The sequence below is a fragment of the Drosophila simulans genome, chromosome X, assembly GCF_016746395.2.
Source record: "Drosophila simulans strain w501 chromosome X, Prin_Dsim_3.1, whole genome shotgun sequence".
NCBI classification, from domain to species: domain Eukaryota; kingdom Metazoa; phylum Arthropoda; class Insecta; order Diptera; family Drosophilidae; genus Drosophila; species Drosophila simulans.
The window spans coordinates 16,388,988-16,407,500 of NC_052525.2; the positions used below are offsets into that span (position 1 = coordinate 16,388,988).

The 18,513-nt window shown below is 43.5% G+C and overlaps 4 protein-coding genes across 6 annotated transcripts; 1 reads left to right on the top strand and 3 right to left on the bottom strand.

The window, feature by feature from the left end:
- Positions 1-648: 648 nt before the first annotated feature.
- LOC27206343 (dnaJ homolog subfamily C member 22) lies at positions 649-3,398 on the bottom strand. Its single transcript, XM_016172459.3, has 2 exons — positions 3,002-3,398; positions 649-2,477 (listed from the first exon to the last, which is right to left on the bottom strand). The coding sequence occupies exon 2, from the start codon at positions 2,457-2,459 to the stop codon at positions 1,239-1,241; it is 1,221 nt and encodes a 406-aa protein (XP_016039730.1). The 5' UTR covers positions 2,460-2,477; positions 3,002-3,398; the 3' UTR covers positions 649-1,238.
- Positions 3,399-3,577: 179 nt separating this feature from the next.
- Positions 3,578-5,395, bottom strand: LOC27209412 (zinc finger C4H2 domain-containing protein). The gene has a single exon (XM_016184848.3). It carries the CDS (start codon positions 5,068-5,070, stop codon positions 4,063-4,065), a length of 1,008 nt encoding a protein of 335 aa, XP_016039731.2. The 5' UTR covers positions 5,071-5,395; the 3' UTR covers positions 3,578-4,062.
- Positions 5,396-5,699: 304 nt separating this feature from the next.
- LOC6726209 lies at positions 5,700-18,380 on the top strand. Of its 3 annotated transcripts, none has more exons than XM_039297620.2 (9): positions 5,700-6,322; positions 11,278-12,001; positions 13,394-15,677; positions 15,737-15,863; positions 15,923-16,563; positions 16,763-16,858; positions 16,919-17,053; positions 17,127-17,650; positions 17,720-18,380. In XM_039297620.2, exons 2-9 carry the CDS (start codon positions 11,286-11,288, stop codon positions 17,853-17,855), a joined length of 4,659 nt encoding a protein of 1,552 aa, XP_039153554.1. In that variant the 5' UTR covers positions 5,700-6,322; positions 11,278-11,285; the 3' UTR covers positions 17,856-18,380. The 3 variants fall into 3 exon arrangements, with proteins under 3 accessions (XP_039153554.1, XP_039153555.1, XP_039153556.1); XM_039297621.2 differs by having other exon boundaries at positions 11,278-11,875; XM_039297622.2 differs by lacking the exons at positions 5,700-6,322; positions 11,278-12,001 and adding an exon at positions 12,871-13,003.
- Positions 10,526-10,950, bottom strand: LOC27206570. Its single transcript, XM_039297626.2, has one exon. It carries the CDS (start codon positions 10,860-10,862, stop codon positions 10,530-10,532), a length of 333 nt encoding a protein of 110 aa, XP_039153560.1. The 5' UTR covers positions 10,863-10,950; the 3' UTR covers positions 10,526-10,529.
- Positions 18,381-18,513: the final 133 nt, after the last annotated feature.

The window sequence follows — 18,513 nt, forward strand, 5'->3', positions numbered from 1 at the left end:
TGTTATTTTATTTTAAAACGTATTTTAAATATAGTCTATCCCTATACGAAAATTGTAATACCCCTCTTTTTTTGTAATTGAGTTTTTGTTTTTTGAAAAAGAAAAAAGAAAACGTGATAATCTACACACGCCCACACGAAACACAAAAAAACAGTCACAACAAAAAAAAAAAAACAAATATATAAAAATAGTCAAATTTGTAAAGCTTAAAAATACTGGCCCTTATGAAATATATATTTAAAAAATATATATATTCGATGGATCAGTGCAAAAATGGAAAAACAAACAAAACGAAAAGCAATTAATTAATATATAAAAATATCTTTAAACAAAAAAGCAAAAAATCTAGTAGGCAAAATGTTATATACACATTTTTTGCTCAGTATTATGTTTTAAACTAAAATTAAGCGAGTTATTGTTTCCTGTTTATATATTTTTTTCGTAAACCCTATTTTTACGATTTTTTGTTTTTCGATTTCGATTTCGAGTTTGATTTTTCTTCTTCTTCAACAAACTCGCTGCGATGGCAATTAATACTAAAGTGAAATCTAATGATATACCATAAACACATCTACAAAACGATATATATACATTTTTTTCGTTTTATTTAAACGTTTTACTTAAATATTAATGAAAAAATACACGCACATAACAAATTTGTGAGAAAAAAATTACAATAAATATTTTTCTTTTTTTTTTTTGCTTAGTCTCGTAAGTAGTTCATTATATTATGTAAAATATATAAAATAAATAAATGAATATAAATCTAATTAAAATGAATTCTTTCACTGAGAAAGGGAAACGTGATTTGGTAATGTTTTGCCGGTCACGCGGCAATAAGTTAAAGGCATTTTCTTAACGGACGACACGTAAGCGCAACTAATTTTCTATTTTTTCTACTCGCATCGACGGTGCGCACAGTTCGACCGATTGACCGACTAATAGATACCCAGTAAAATGAAATTTTTGATTAGCATTTGGTGTTTTGAATGTATTTTAGGGTGCTTTAATATTTTTTAACGCAGTCTTGACAATAAACAACGCAGATTTATGGTAATAAATACATGTGGAAACAAATACAGGTGAACAGCATTAGCTAATTAATATGAATAACATTTAGAGAATTCGCAATATGTGCTCTAGCAGCATTTGGGTACTATTGCTTTAATTAATCGCATTTAATGAATCTTAGTTCCTAGTCGTTATAAATACTTAGACTAGATGGAGGAGTGCTCCGCTCAAAGGACGATGGCCTCCTCCTCCTGGTACTGCTTGTTCTTGCGCCGCCGATTGGACTTGATCTTGCTGAGCACACTGTACGCCTGCTGGATTTCGATAAAGCGCTGGTGGGCCTGGGCCCGCAAGCCCTCGTCCTTGACCTTGTCGGGATGGTACTCCTTGGAGAGCTTCCTGTACGCAGCGGTGATCTCTGCCTGCGAGGCGGTGGCACTTACGCCCAAGACCTTGTATGAATTGCGTTCGCCATCCACGTCCATGCTTTCGAACACCTCCTTCCAGGTCTCGTACCAGCCGTGATGCTGCGCATAGTTATAGGTGTCCTGCAGGGCTTGCTTCAGATCTGTCCACCAGGCGGAGGCCAAGAAGTTATGGATGGCCTCGTGGATGGGCACTTCGCCGCCGTCCTCGTCCGAAATGGTGCCGTTGAAGTACAGGAAGCTGCCCCAGAAGGCGCAGTAGATGATCACGGCGGTGGTCAGCTTGAAGGTCCTCTCACCGGGGCTTCCCCTTCGTGGCGGAGTCCTGCGCCACTGCTTGGACAAGCCGTCGAAGGTCAGTGCCGCCACGAGACCAGTGAGCAGTAGGGAGTAGGTCTCGTCGTATATCAGATACCTGGCCGGATACGCCAGATAGGCGGCCAGCAGGCAGTGCCACCATACACCCTGCTCGCGGCCAATGTTGCCCACCAGCCAAACGCCCAGGGAAACAAAGAGCGGTATCGCCCAGTGCAGGAAGCTCAGATCCCAGCCGCCGACCAGCGTCTCCGGAATGGCCATGGAGCACACCTGACCGAACAGATGGCCGATCATCACCTGGCCCACGAATCTCTTCGAGGAGTACGGCGGTTTCGGATACGCCTGCAGCTTGGCCACGAACATCTTGACGAACTTGGGATCCTCGTTGGCATCCCGCACATATTCGGGGATCAGGAAGAGCTCGCCCATCCAGCCAATGCCCATGTAGCCACCCAGGGTGCACCACCAAATGAAGGCGTGGCGATCGCGGTGCAGGTACAGATGATGCAGGCCGAAGATTCCGCCGAAAAGCCAGCATAGATAGGCGATGACCACCGATTTCTGGGGCGGCAGAGCGTTGACCTCCTTGTTTTTGGTCTTGCCTTGGACCTGGCCATTGGACTTAGCCTTCGAAGGAGATCCTTTGGAGGTATCGTTGGTCTTATCCTTTCCAGCCACTGGAGATACTGTCTGCGTGGTGCCCATGGTGTTCCAAACGGATTACTGCAAGGGAAGGGTGCAAAATTGTGATGATAAATGGAATAATTCGAAAGTAGTTTTACTAACAATATTATGGAAAGAGAAAAACATAAAAAAAACAACATAACATAATAACCATATGCATTTTGGTAGTACAACATTAAATATTGTTCTAAAAACAGCAATTATGAAAAAGTTATTATACATAATTGTGTATAAATTAAAATATAAAATAGTGTCACGATGAGCAATCGTCCATATCTAACATAACAAGCATATCTCATATACAACACAACAATATATTATAATATATGTATAATACCTATAAAAATTTTAAGTAAAGTAACACGATTTGATGTAGCACATTTAACTGAATAAAGATAAGCTTTTTGTATTTCAAACACATTTAAGCAATAACGAGCTCAAACTAACGAATAAAGAAATCTCTTACAAAGACTACCAACAGCAAAGAGTTTCGAAGATATACAATTTATTATTATTATTTTAGTTACAGGCTTTAAACATCACTTTCCGTGAAAGACACTTACCCACTTGCGATCGACCTCGATTTCTTGTGAAATTGTCGCTGCGCAGGCGCAACTTCTTGGCCACGACTGTGCGGAGAATTGGAGAAAGAGAGGCGGAGAAAGACGCGGCGCAGAACTTTCTCTTTTCACAAATTCTACGCACGCAGCGACAACAAGAACAAAAACTACAAACTGATCCACAAAAACCAAAAAAAAAAAGAAGAAAACCAAATGCACTGATGCGCTCAATTTAAATTGGTTGTTGCTATGTTTCACTAAAATTGCAATTGAAACAACGAGACTTGTCGCAACAAATACGAATTTGTTGTTTTGCGGGCTGGATTAAAATATTGAATAAAGAATCCGAACTTTTTGCTCGGCTGAAGTTAGGTGTGACCAAGTGCAGGGACGGGCCAAAATACCATGGATCTGAATTTTAGTACGTTGTATACTTACAATACTTTTTAGATCACAATCGATGTATGGCAAATGTAAGATGTAAAATTGGATAAAAAATAATGCAAATGTATAAACATCAGTTATAATCATTGTATTAAAATACACATTATACACTCAAATCTATTTCAAAAAAACCCATTTAAAAATGAAATATTTTTATTGATATTTGTGTTTTTTTTTTGCTGCTTAAATATAACATAGTTGCATATTTAGCATGGCTTACATGTATAAACAAAATTTTTGTTCTCGATAATTTGACACGTTATTTGAGCTTTTAAAAAATACTTAGCCTATGATTATAGTAAAAATAAAAACCAAATTGGGTTTACCAACTAAAATTGTTATGAGAATTTGTTAATGGCCGGCCTGTCGTGAATAATTTGTTCAGAGATTTTTAAATACCCTAATAATTTATAAAATATTCATGCAGTTACTTGACGTTCTTTTAAAACTTCTCCGACAATCACGAGCACACCCGCCTTGCGTCGTTGTAATACTTTCCATTGGGATTAATAATAAATAGATGAGGCAAAAAAAAAAAACATTCGATTTAGTGCGCTAAGTTTCCGGAACCAGCTCCGGACTTAAGATGAGTGTAGTTGCTGGTCTTGAACGGTGGCCGCTTAGTTGTTCTTCTTCTTGGGCTTCTTGGGATTGCGGGAGCGAGACTTGGCCTTGCAGAGCGGACAGATGGGCGCGTTCCGGTGGATCTGCTGGTGGCAGGACAGACAGGACTTCATGGGCGGCGGCTGCTGGCGGAGATTCACATTGAAGTCGGAGCGGAACGAGGGATGGTGGCCGATGCCGATCGAGGGCGATTGCTGTAGTCGATTGCTGGGCGGCGGCGGTGGCGGTGGTGCTGAGAAGTCACCCTTGCCCAGACGCACTGCAGCAGCAGCGGCGGCGGCAGCAGCACTGCCTGCTCCCGGCGGTGCGGGTGGCATGAAGGCGTGTCCAGGATTGCCGCCACCGCCGCCTCCGCCGCCCACAGATCCTCCGCCACCGCCTGCAGCGCCGCCACCACCAACGCCGCCCTGTCCGCCGCCAGTTGGCAGCGCGGTGACCGTGGCCTCCGGCATCAGAGGATGCCGGGCATGCGGACGGGCCAGCGACGAGTTCTGATTAACCGAGGCCGCCGCCGCAGCTGCAGCAGCTGCTGCTGCCGCCGACTGGGCGGCCACCTTAAGGAAGTTGGTCTGGAAGCGATCCTTCGAAATGGGACTGCCCTCCTCCTCGTGCAGATCTCGCAGCGGGCTTAGTCCGAGATAGTCGCGGCGCATGTGATCAATCTGGTACTTTAGGGCCAGGTACTCCTCGTACACCCGATTGGCCATGTCGAAGGAGCGCGTCTGGTTCTCCTTCGTCTGCTTGATGATGTTCTCCATGTCGTTGATGTCCGCATGGATCTGGCGCAGCTCCTCCACGTGCGACATTTTCTCCTCGAGCAGGTGCTCCATCTCCTTGCGGTACTCCTCCAGGCACTTCTCCTCGTCGTCGCTCAGCTTCACCTCCTTGATGATCCGCACCTTGAGCTTCTCCAGCGACAGCGTCTTGTCCCTGATGTCCTTGATGGCCTCCAGTTTGGCGTAGTAGTGCCGCTCATTGGAGCTCGAGATCTCGCTGGTGGCCATTGTAGATCCAAAGCGATCCGTGTGGTATAATATGTGTATTTTCGGAAGACTCTAGTGTTTTTTTTTTTTGAATGGCCCCCTCCACTGGGCGAATGTTTATTTTGCACTTTTTCACTAGCCTAATAGTTCGGTGTCGGATTTTCCGGCCGATTCTTAAGCATATGATATTGATGATCGAATATTTTGGGATGATCCTTTAGAATGGCGCACTTTTAATTGATTTTTTCTTTATTTACTTGATTTTTTCGCTGCTAATACCATTTTTTTCTGGTATACAATGCAGTGTTACCAGAGTGTGGAAGCAATTTTATCCATTTCATCACGACCAGCCGATTACTTGCTATCGATAGCTGGCAGTGCGTACAATTTTACTAAATTTATATAGTTTATATAGTCAAAGCGCTATAATGATTTTACCTTGGGCGGTGCTTTTTAAATTGTAAAATCCGCTAAATTCCAGTTGCTTGATATTAGTGGCAAAAAACTGAAATCTGGCATTCATGTCGAGATAATTTTAAGCCACCTATTAATATAAAATTCTTCAGCTATACAGAAGGAAAGTTAGTATTCAAGAAATAAGTATGGAGTTACATCTAACTAAAATTAATAGCTAGTATCATTTTTGCAGGCAATCCCCGTCTTTTCACCAACGGTCACACTAGGCGCGCCCCGTTATATTACACTATGCATTTGTATTTTTCGATCGGGCGCAGATCGTTCGGATCGGAAAATCCGGTTCGGAAAGCGGGCTTTGGGGACAAAACAAAGAATCTTGTTCTGGTCATGACTTTTCCATCCGCGAATTGTCAACTTTTGCTTAGCGAATAGTTGTTGTTCCCTTTTGAAGCCAACAACAATAAAGACACCGATCGTGCAAGAGAGAGAGACGGATGCAAACAATGCGTACGCGCGCGTATGTGTGTGTGAGACATTCCGCAAGTGATTCATTCCGCAAGAATAGTAAATAAATAAACAAATAAAAAAGGTGTTGCAAACTGGGCCGAAATGTTTGTGGAAATGTGTCAACAAGTTGCGGCCGTAAAATATCAGTGCAATATCGATATGTGTGGGAAATCTGTTTAGCAATTTAGCAGACACTATTCGCCCACCGCTCTCTCCCTCTCTCTCACACTCTTTGTTTTGTTTTTTATTGTTGTGCTCTGGTTGTGTGTGTGTGTTGTGAACATAAAACGAAGTTAAGTTGACCACGCATAAACTGCATACGAAATTTTTAACAAGGCAAAAGCGAAAGGTAAAAGCGATTTTTATTATTTTTATTTGAAAGCCGCGGTTTCTTCGCGATCTCTTTTTCTGCGGGCTTCGATTTTCAATGGTCTCTTCTCTCTCCAATGCGTTCTAATCAATCCGTGTTTATATACGGGCTGTGTGTCTGTGTTGGTGGGCTGATAATTTTTAGAGACAGCTATGTGCCAAATAATAGTAATATCTAAATTAAATGTAAATAAAGCGAAATTCGGCAATGTTGATAACATTGTGAATTTTAATCATTAAACATTTAAATGTTTAAAAACTTTTCGTTAGTATATGTATATATATTTTTCATAATATGTTAATTTAGTGTTTTTGCCACCTATGCATGTAAGTTTAATGCGTTTAATGTAATAATTTTTCCTAAATTTATAATATCCCTATTGCTGTGTTCTGTATTTATGATAATTTTTGACATACATATATTTCGCTTCTAACTGCTTATCGCTCCCATTTGGCGATAGACTGACTGTGCGAGCGGGACAGGTGTCACCTGTTGCGCCTCTCCGCTCCATCTCTCCAACGCTCTCCCCCCTCTCTCTTTCTCTCCACCGTTTGACACATTTTGTTGCTGTTCTTAATTGTTTGGCAATTAAGTCAATTATAAACATATTAAGACAGCCGACACACATTCTCCGATTGGATGCGCTTTTCCCTTTGACTTTCGCAGAAGAATCAATAACCAAATAATCGATCAATCCAGGCGAAAAGTCCGAAAAACGGGCTAAATAAATAAAAGCCTCTCAAGATCTTTTAGTTATGGTAATAAATAAAGTACACTATGCATACGTTCGTTGGGGTACGTAAAAAAATAAACAAACTCGTGAGTTGACAAATATTTGGATTTTTAGAGCTTAATGTATCTATGATCCGCAAACATTATGATCATTAAAAGAGAATATTAGCTGCTCATTCTATCTACAATATATTTATATTAAATGGGAAGAGCTGTAATCTACCATTTCTTCAAAGACTATAGCTTACTTATGTAATAGCTTTCAGTGTTCTAAATGGTTTGTGTAAATGGTTCGAGTGTACTAAATGGTTTGTCAAAACAATATGGTAAATGACCATAAATCTGTAACCCTTCAGTAGATACACCTAAAGATTCCTATTTAAACGTAGTTTGTGGGCAAAAATACTTACATATGAACGGAATAGCTGCACGCTTAGCATTCCCCTCGTGATAGTCCAGGTAATCAAGTGTCTGGGATTTCCTTTACCCTCTAACGATCGCTTTGTGGATTCTTCTTTGTCTACCTGTCTTCTCGTTTCTCTGTGTGTAAATCAAATCACAAATCGATGGCAACTTACATACGACAAAAAATGTTGTCAAACAACTTGGAAATCGAGTCGCGAGATCGCTTAACCCCACACTGCCCCCCTCTGATTCTTCGCACTCTCTGGTCTTATATAATTGGGGCCATGGAAGCGTTAAGTCGAGTGTGGAACTATCTGTGCCCATTTCCTCCAGTTCAGTTTCAGTTTTGTACTTTTTGCACCATGAATACGATCCCGGAATGAGGGACGAACAGTTAACTCAGCTTATTTTTACTGTCGCCGCTCTTATCGCGCTTATAAACATAAACAAAAACAAAGCTCAAACGCGGTCTGTGAATCAGAATCAGAGAATACGTATAGATACACAGGGAAAATATCATTATCTATATCTGTTCTGCACTCGCAACTTCAGTTATTCCAATATTATACCAAGTATTATCAAAACACGTATCAAAGTGTTATCAATGATTCTGAAAATATTACATATTTGACATGCAAACTAGATGCATTATATTTTTCTCAGTGCACTATCATATAGCCATTGCTCTTGGTCCATGGAAACTGCTGTAATTAGCAAAATAACAATGCAACAAAAGAAGAAATGCATAAAAACGCAAGGGGAGAACGCAAGTGATTCATGCGAATAAATAAATGACTATCCAATTGCAAATGCGCATGAATGCATCATTTTATTTGCATGCAAACATATAAATATGAATTAAGTACAAGCGTTTTCATATTGCACATGCATATATGTATATTTTGAAATATATACATTTTTAGCTTGGCCAAATATTATCGCAACGGAAGTAAGCCCTATTAGATCGTATAATTGCGCAAAATAATGGAGCAAATCAGCGAAATATGATACATATGAATGTATATACACATAAATCAAAATTGGCTTAAATGACACTCCAAGATGGATTTATGGCCATGTTTGTCGCTATCTAAGCTCAAAACTCTTCATCGAAAATATTCCTTGCAGAAAATAGTATATGAACTTTAAGTTTCATATTTATCATATATAGATAGGTATTGCTTTTTGCTGCCATTGATAAATCCAGAGTTATGCTTTGCCTATCAAGTTTACCATATAATCCCAAGGATTTGCACACCACCATCTATGGCCGGTCATTCATGATGTAAACTGGCATTCAGCTCTATATAATTATCACTCTTGGGTGGCTCGTCATTGTTATCGCTCTTTTTGCCCAGCCACTATAAATACGAACGATATCTGGACAGAACGTGTATATAGAGAGTGTTTTATACTATACTGACTATATGCACTGGGTACAATTCGCGAGTATCTCACCACACGAAAGTGTGACACATTTCAGTCATATCTATGGGGACAATAATTGAAGAGCAAATAGTTAACACATGTCTTTTAAATTTTGTTACATGGAGAGAGTTAAGATCGTTTTATTACAAATACATAAAACAATCATAATAAGTTTCAATTTCATATAAAAAGGAAAACCATAATGCCCTACGTCTATGAAACGCACTGTGGATAGTCCACATGGTCACAGAATTGGGTAATTGAATGTGGATTCGTATTCGTGATTGTGTGTGGCAAAACAATTGATTCACTTGGTCAGCACTCGCTTTACTATGCGAGTCGATTCGAGTATATATATATATATATATATATCCCCTGGTGTGAGAGCGTAAAAATTTGAAATTCGATTAATCATCGAGGAAGAGACGCGACAGGCGGCATAGTAGTAGGTCTAGCTGATATTCCCGGGAAATAATTTAGGGTCCGATCTAATGTGAGTCATCCATCAAGTTCATTCATCCAACTTATCCAGCGCAATATGCAAAAAAATATAAAAAAAGAGAAGTGCCCCGGCGACAATAAACACAACAATGGGTTCGTTTAAACTTTAAACGCTTATAAACAAAATCATCGAGGCCGAGGGAAGTGGACTATTGCTGGAGTGGAGGAGAACTCCCATTTGAAGTGGGGCGACCACTTAAGCGACAACGACAGCAATTCCCGGCATGCCCAGATGGTCCACTCTCTGCAATTCCATGCCAAGCGATCCAATCCGATTCCATCCGATCTGGTGGGGTCTGGTCCACTTTAGACGCTGTCGAGAGTTGAAAAGTTCAGGGAACTGCAATGGGAGGAAAGCGTAGCAATGGGTGGGCCCAAGAAATTAAGATCATCAATGGAGCAGTGATGTAAAAACTCTCAAATGCCAGATGCTTCGGTCGTAAGAGTTACAATGCTTGGGAGTAGTTGGGTGCATTAAGCTATTGTCTACTATATTATATAAACGTAAAAACTAGAGAGCACACTGCGGTCGTTTGGCTCGACTATTGCATACCCATTACCTCAAGTAAAGGATAATGTGTGTGGTTGCTTTGAATACATAAAATGCTTTGCTTTGTTTTCAGTAAACCTAAAGCAACTTATTGATGGTCAGGTTACATCCTTTTGGGCATATTATCTATCAAATTCCACAGAACTGCAAACTTTGTTTATTGAATTTGAAACTTATCGTTGTTTGTTAGTTTTCTATCCGACTTTCTAAGCTCGCCGTTGAAAATGTGCTGATAATTGCACTCGGGCAGTTTGTATATTGTTTATTCAAATCTCTGTTTCAATCCAACTGAATAAATAATCGACTGAAAAGCGCTGACTTTGAAAGCGGAAAGTGAAAGCGCATCTGTGAGTGGGGGAAAAACTAATGATGATCGAAGAGGCGAACCTTGTTGGTCGTTCGAGAAAAAATGCAAACACGTGTCTTTAATTTCCGCACTCTGCATTTTTTTATTTGCATTTGCCTCGTTGGCACTTAATTATGTGGCCACTTAAAAATTGCGAATACTTGGGCATAATCTAAGCGTAAATTATAAATCTAAATAAATTATGAGCTAATTGCACTGCTAGTCTAATTGGAGTAGTCCAGTCGCCTCCTGGCCAGAGCCAATCGAATGAGTCGGCGCTGCTCCAGTTCCCGCAGTTGCTGCTGGACGAGCAGGCGATGCAGTAGCTCCACCTTGGCGTACTCCTGGGCCTTCCGTTGCACCCGCTTCTGCTGCTCCTCCACGAAGGCGTCCATGGTTTTTGAGATGGCACAGGGTTCGTTGAGTTCCTCCTGCTGCTGCTCCTTCTGTGTGATGTGATTCCAGCAGTTGGTCTGGATGAACTGCAGCACTATATGGATCAGATGGCTCCAGAAAATCAGTGAGGATTGATAGAATTCCAAGAGGCTCGTGGACATGTCGAGTGTTCAGTTAACTGGTGAGAAGTGTGAGGTGTCAAGCGGAATTCGAGACTTATATAGTACAAGAGGTAACCTGAGAAACTCAAGCAGGTAACTACTGAAATTCCAAGGGGATACTTGTAAGAGTAAATAATGTACGGATTAAGTCATCTCACAGGGCTTAAATCCTTCGGCTATCCTAATCAGGTAACTTTTAAGGTCAATAGGTCACAAATATGTTGAGCCAAAAGATGTTGGGATAACCTAACGGCTACCTATGGTCCTTAGGGATAGAGAGGATTGTCTCTTTACCTAGATTAAAAATTTCAAGTTTTCATATCTACTCAGGTATTATGTATCACATTAAATGCTTTCGGTTCTAATTAGTTTGTTACAAACAGTTTTAACCCGATTTTCTATCTCTATCCTCTAGGCTCCACCATGGAGCAGGCGCGTCCTGTGCCCGCTCCCCGCCGCCTCTATCCAGAGCTGCGTCCCGCCAACTACGAGAATATCGAGATCAGAAGGCCCAATAGTCCCAGCAACAATATCAACCACAATAACATTAAGAAACTCAACATTAATGCGGAGAATCTGCACGGCAATTGTGCGGAAAAGAAGCTGCCATCGAGTGGACAAAACAAGTTGATCCTGCAGGAGAACAACTCCGATAGTCAGCAGCCGATCTACGGTCCGGATGCCAATGAGAATGTCCAGGAGCCGATGTATGCGACACCAAGGCCAGCTCCACGCCAGCGATTGCCACCAGCAGGCGAGCCGGAGGATCCCTATCCGGAACCGGACGATGAGGTGCCACTGAGGATTCTGCGAGCGGCGCCACAGATTCCACCCAAGCCACTCAACATCCTGCTCGACCAGCGTGCCTCGATCTGCAGCGAGCTGTCCACCACCAGTGTGCAGACATCAGGCAAAGCTGGCGAGGATCGGGAAGAATCGCGGTACGCGTCCAACGCCTCACTGGACTGCAGCGAGAGCTCCCACAGCGGCAAGTTCAAGTCGCAGTCACCCGGGTACGTAGACGCCGTCGATTCATCCATTCCGCAGTCGGATCACCCGGATCCAAACGGGCACCATCCACAGGCAGAGTCCTCCTCCGCAGAACAGTCCTCCGGCAGCCAAGATGGCGACGATGACAAGTAAACCATTGACCATCATTTCTACCCTTTGTCCTGCACTTTCCTTAGTTTTCCGATGGGTTGCCCCTTTATATTTTTTGTTGCTGTGAAATGGAAGCTAACAATACACAGTATATATGTTAATAAGTGGATTTTTGGGTAGTCAATTTGGTTGTAGATAGCACAAAATGTTTATAAAAGTTTATGCACGGAGAAAAATAATTTTTAAAATCATTTTCACTTTTAATTTAATTATATGAAACTTCTTAAATTTGGTATTTGCTGAGTTCTTTTATGTTTTTTTTTTTTCACTGCACTTTTTAGTAGTTCAACTTCTATAAATGTTTTCTTTATTTGCGGTTGTGGTTACAATAATTTTTTAAACATCAAACAACAAAATGTTATTGCATTTAGGTAAACATTTGAAGCCAAAACACACATCGTTAAATAATCACATTTTTGCTTCGGCATTACTATACAAATTTGCTAGAATTGCTATCTGGTTTATTGAGCTTTTTTTTTTTTTTTGGCGACCATTTCTTATCGAGAGTTTATCACAGAGTTGGCATTTTTCTGTGGGTACTTTGGATTTAGATAAATAATTTTTAACAGCGACATTTCTGAGTTTGGTAGAACTGAAACGATTTATTTTAGCTTCCTGTGATGGAAACAGCTGTTTTCACTAATCATTTACACATCACATTTGGGCACAATTATGCCTCCAGTTTGATAGCATCCCCTCCTATTTATGTACTTCCCTGCGGAACTCCATGTCCTTCTATTTCGAGGTGCGTCTCCTCAAGATCACTTCCGCCGCCCTGTCCAACCGTGAATATAAATGGGCCCATCAAGGGATTCGTCACTATAAATAGCCCGGCGTCTGTTCAAGATCAATGACAAGCGGAATTGTTTAAAAATAGTAGAGCGGAAAGTCTTAAGATCGTTTTTCACACCGAAATCTGAGTTTTGTGCGGTCGACAATTGTTTTCAAGATCAGTCGGTAGGGAATCGTGTATGGGAAAGGTATTGTCGGGTGCCTTAGTCTTAATTGTTTAAAAATATTAAGCAAAGTTATAACTGCGGCATATTGGTAAATGTCAAGTAATATTTTTTAGGATTTTATTGGTTTTGGTGTGATTTCCACTCTTCATATATTGAAATAATTTAAATCTAAGTATTGAATTTATAATAGGAAATCCTTGAAGGATTTCTTTTCGTGTTCTTCGAATGATAAGTGGTGTTTTGGTTTGGTTTGATTCCCATATTCAATCTCTGGAACAATAAGATTTTTGTGGTCTAACATTTTTAGCTTGATGTTTCCTTGGATCTTAACCACTAACTTAACAGGGAATGGAATAGTCTTTAGACTGAAAGTCAAAATATCTAATAGATTGTGTTCCTTAAACTCCCTAGTAACCTGCTTCGATCGCTGGGCACCACATCTAAGCTGCTGGGAGAAGCCATCGGCGAGCGGATTACGTTCAAGGCCAAGGGAGCCAAGAAGCGACTGGACAGGAACCTCAAGAGCTCCACGGAGGCAATCAGCACCATCGGAGCGGATGCTGGCCGGAGTTTGAAGCACGCCAGCAAGAGATTCGGCTCCAATTTCAGTCTTGGCAGGAATAAGGACAAGACGGATATAGGCATAGGCGGAAGGCCAGGAGGATCGGGTGACATGGATCTGGACAGGCGGCAGACGATGCCCAATACGGAGGTCTTCAGCACAATCCAGTTCTCGAGTCCATTGAACCGAAACGGTGGTCTCCCGGATCTGCGTGAAAACGAGGCAAAGCTGCAAAAGGATAATTATCTGCGGCCGGATCCGGATCAGGAGGACGACGGCTGCTATGAGGTGCCTAAAACGCAAGGCAAACCGCCCAGCTACGATGAGGCACTGCGATCACGACCCTCGCCCAGTGACTCGCCAATGTCCAGGAATCTCGCCCAGGAGGCTGCCCAATTGGTGCAGTTGCGCAACCAGCGGCAGCTGAGCAGCAGCTCCTCAAATGGCGACGAGTCGCCGCGACTGCCCATGCCTGCCTTTCCTCCACCCCGCCTCTCCCAGCAACCGGAGCAGTTCCGCATGGATGCACTGCAGCCGCCGGTGCGCCAGAAGCGTCGGAAGAACTACGAACACATCGAACTGCGACGTCCGCCCGTCGACTCTGCCCAGCTGGAGGAACTCAATCGGGCTGCAGCGGCCGCAGAGCGCGAGGAATCCCTGCTGATCTCCGCCAAGAATGCCGAGGCGGAGACCAAGACACCGAAACCAGAACGCAGCGATTCGTGGGAGTTCTACGGTGAAGACGAGAACGTGGAGGAGGATGGGGATGAGGAACAGGAGGGGAGCTCCTCGCCCGAACCGGTGTATGCCAATCAGGAGGCAACATACGGCAAGCTCTTTGAAATGGCCACAGCAGGGAGCAGTCGCAGCAATGTGCTGACCCCCAACCAGGTGGCGGAGCAGCAGCAGCTGGCCTGCATCACCGAGGATTCGGAGTTGGATGCCTGCGAAGGAGCTGTGGGCGGAGTTCCCCTGCCGCAGGCCCTCATAGAAGAGTTCGACCCGCTGAGCAGCAAGAGTTCGACCCTGGCCAGGTCCAACAAAAGCAATGAGTTGCTGCTGCTCGAGCATTTGCTGGAGGAGGACACCTACGGCACGGTGAAGGCGGAGCAGGACGATGTGAGCATGTGCACCTCCGAGGAAGAGCCCACGACGAGCGCCGCCACATCACCTAAGCCCCAGCAGCCGCAGATAGTGCACCAGAATGCCCGTCTGCTGAGCGATAGCATGGAGAATATGCTGGACTCGGACCAGGAGCGAGCAAAGCCCTATCTCAGCCGAATGCCGGAGTCGACAAATAAGGCCAGTGGACCAGTGGACTTGGCCAGTGCCTCAAGGAACCGCACCAATTGGTTTGTGCCGGATAAGGCATCAGGTTCCGATGTAACACCCAACACTTCTAAAACTACGCCCACAATCGAAGGCGACAGCCCACCCACATATCTGGAAGCCATTGGAGGTAGCAAGGATGCCACCGGCGGTCAGGAGAATCGCTCCACCATCGGCTCCCGCTTCCGTCAAACCATGAATGCCATCTCCAATGTAAAACTGAAAATGGACGCCATGAAACGAAAGGCCAGCTTCAGGGCAGCCAATCAGCGGCAGTCCGACGTACGGGTGGCCCTGCAAATGGTGCCCAGACCGAGCTTATCGCCTTTGCTAATCCGCTACGAGGGTCCGCTGGTGCGTTTCCCATCCGGTGTCGTGGAGGATATACTCAAGGAGATGCAGAATCGCAAGGCCATACTCAGGGAACGCCAGTTTCAGACGTTCCTCGACCAGGAGATGAAGACGCCCAGGGAAATGATACCCCTGGACACGATCACCACGCTGCAATGCGTGAGCAATAGTCGCGTCACGGACACAGCTACCCATTTCTACTGCTTCGAGATAACCACGTCACAGCCAAAGAACGGAAACGGAGCGGGGGATACCATGTCATCCAATCCCAATCTTCTAATGACCAGCAGCTCGTCGGGTAATGTGAAGCAGCAGCGTGTCTCGCATCTGTATGGCGTGGGCAAGGAGTCGGAACGCGGCGTCTGGATGCAAAAGATCCTGGAGAGCTTGACCAACAGCCTGCCGGTGAAGTACACTTGCCACTACTACCGTGCTGGATGGTGTTACCTTAAGGTGAGTACATTCTTTAGATGGATTTAGCTGGACAGGATGCATATGCCATTAATCTGCAGAACTCTATCACCTCGGAGTGGAGCGGCACCTGGTTGGTGCTTCGCAAAAGCCAGCGACGTTTGATCTTTGTAAGCGAGGCCAACGGCAATGTGGAGAAGATGGATCTGCGGAAAGCGCGCTGCATAGGTGAGGTGATCCTTAAACTAATCCACGTAAAATCCCATTAAACCCATACTTTGAAACAGTGCTGAAGGAGAGTGACGAGTCCATTGACAATCTGCACGTGGAAAGCGGACCCATGCTAATGATCGACTGCCCGCCGTATGCGGTCTACATGATCATGAGTTCTGCACGCGAGACAAAGATCTGGAGGCACATCATCCGCGAAGTGGCCCACAATAATGGCTTCTCGCTGGGCGATCAACAGCTTACGCGATACGATGTGCCCGTCATTGTGGACAAGTGCATCAACTTTGTGTACATCCACGGCTCCATGTCGGAGGGCATTTATCGCAAGTCCGGATCGGAGAACTCCATGCACAAGCTGATGAGCGCCTTCCGCGCGGACGCCTTTAATGTGGAGATCACCCGAAATGAATACAATGAGCACGATGTGGCCAATGTCCTTAAGCGTTTCATGCGCGATCTACCCGAACGATTGCTAGGCAAGCTGACGGACAGCTTTGTCTTCGTCACGGAGCTGGCGGTGGCCACCGAAAAGATTCCCATCTATCGGGAGCTACTTGCCCGCCTCTCAGCCATCGAGCGCGAAACACTGCGTCGAATCGTGGGTCATCTGGTCTTCATTAGTTCGCAGCAGGCCAAGAACAAGATGAGTGTCCAAAACCTAACCATGATCTGGGGTCCCACGTTGCTGGCCAAGAAGGTAAAGGGATTGAATTTCTATATGATATAAGCGAAATTTCTACAAATTACGCAACTCGTCCATCCATAAAGTCGAAAGATTTACAATGAAGTATATACCTACATATATCAAGAAGAATTAGTACCCAACTGATGCTTTAAAATAGTAGTTTTTTTTTATATTTTAAAGATTTCGTTTTAAATTATAATTAAATTCACAGAGCGACGAGCTAATCTACTCACAAAAGGAGGCGGATGTGCTCAGTGATCTAGTTGTGCTCTACAAGAATCTTTTCCCCTGCAGTGCCGATGAAATTGTGAGTAAACTTAAAATAAACATACATGTGATATATGATTTAGGATCATACTCCTTTTAGAAACGGGAGCAGGCCATGCTGGCATGTCTGCAAAAGTATTATGCGGCCGCCGAAACGCTTAAGGATGCGGTTAAGCAGTCCGGGGACATCAAGATCTGGATCAGCCTGAATCCCAATCCTGAAAACAAAACAGAGGTGGTATTTCGTTAAATATAATAATGATAAAATATGTGTTTTTACCAACTCTCTGTGGTTTTCCTTTGGGCAGGAGAAGACGCAAGTGAATGCCACCATATCGCCCACGAAGACCGCCTACGAGCTGTGCCGCGAATACTCCGCCAAGATGCAGCTGCCCACCCATCAGTTGACCCTGTACGAGGTGATCCTGAACGACAGCTTAGAGCGTCCGCTTCACCATGACACCAAGGTGTTCGATGTCATTCTGAATTGGTCCTATTGGCCTGAGGAGGATCGCAAGCACAACTACCTGGTGGTACGTCCCGTTGAGATGCTGTGCGAGATTCAGCGAGCGGTGAAAAATCTAGCCACCGTAACGCCCGGCAAGGAGCTGCGATTCGCCGACTCCAGAACGAAAACCTTTAAAACGCTGCAGTGCGAGCTGCGGGATGGAAAGATTGTGGTGTCCAAGAAGGACAAGAATGATAAAACGACCATTGTGCGGGAGATCTTCTTGCAGAGCAGCACGGCGTACCTGGGCTGCGAGCGAAAACGCGACTTTCCCTGGAGCTGGGCCATCACCTTTGTGGAGCGTACGCAGGCGCAGATCATGAGGTGGGACATCATATATAGTACATCATATTTGACTGGAATGAAATAGTGTAATATAATCCTTCCTAACAGATCGCGCGATGCACCCTTCATTGGGCACGTCCTGGCGGGCAGCGAGTGGATGGACCGCACCATTTGGTACTCCAGCATCTGGTACTGCTTGTACAGGGACAACATCTTGCCGCCGGCGGAGATCATCATCAAGTAGAAGTGCCCTCTCCCAGCTGCCAAACATAGATTTTACCGCCGTCTTGTGCATTTTTCTGTAGATATTCTGAATTTATTCGCAATATTAGGGAATATATACGTTTAGCAATATTTTTACGAACAATTTCGAGAATTTTCCAATATTTCGAATTAGCCAAGGAAAAAATCAATTTTTTTTTTTTCACTTTTTCTGTAAATAATCACGTTTAATCAAATACCAAATTGTATATAAGCTTAAGAAAAAACGATTGTATAACTAGGTATATGCCCTTTGTCTTCAACATAGCTCGATATCTGACATATCTAGTGTTTATCTACATATGTAGATATGTATGGTAACTATTAGTTAGGCACAGCCACACCGAGCAGCAAATTTTAGGCTAGTTAAAGGTTTCGTAATTGTAATTTTTATACGTACATATGTATATGTTTTTAATTGGATTCGCATTTATTCAATGTTTGCTTACATTTGAAACCATTAAATTAATAAAATTCATTTGCTAATGATTATTTCGATATAATTAAACTATCAAGTTCAGTTTATTTATTTCAAATTAATGAGGCAATCAATGCAAAGTTGTATATAGACCACTTCTCACTGTCAACTGAAAGTTTAGATCACATTCATTTTTTTTTCGAACAGTTTTCAGCCTGCAGGG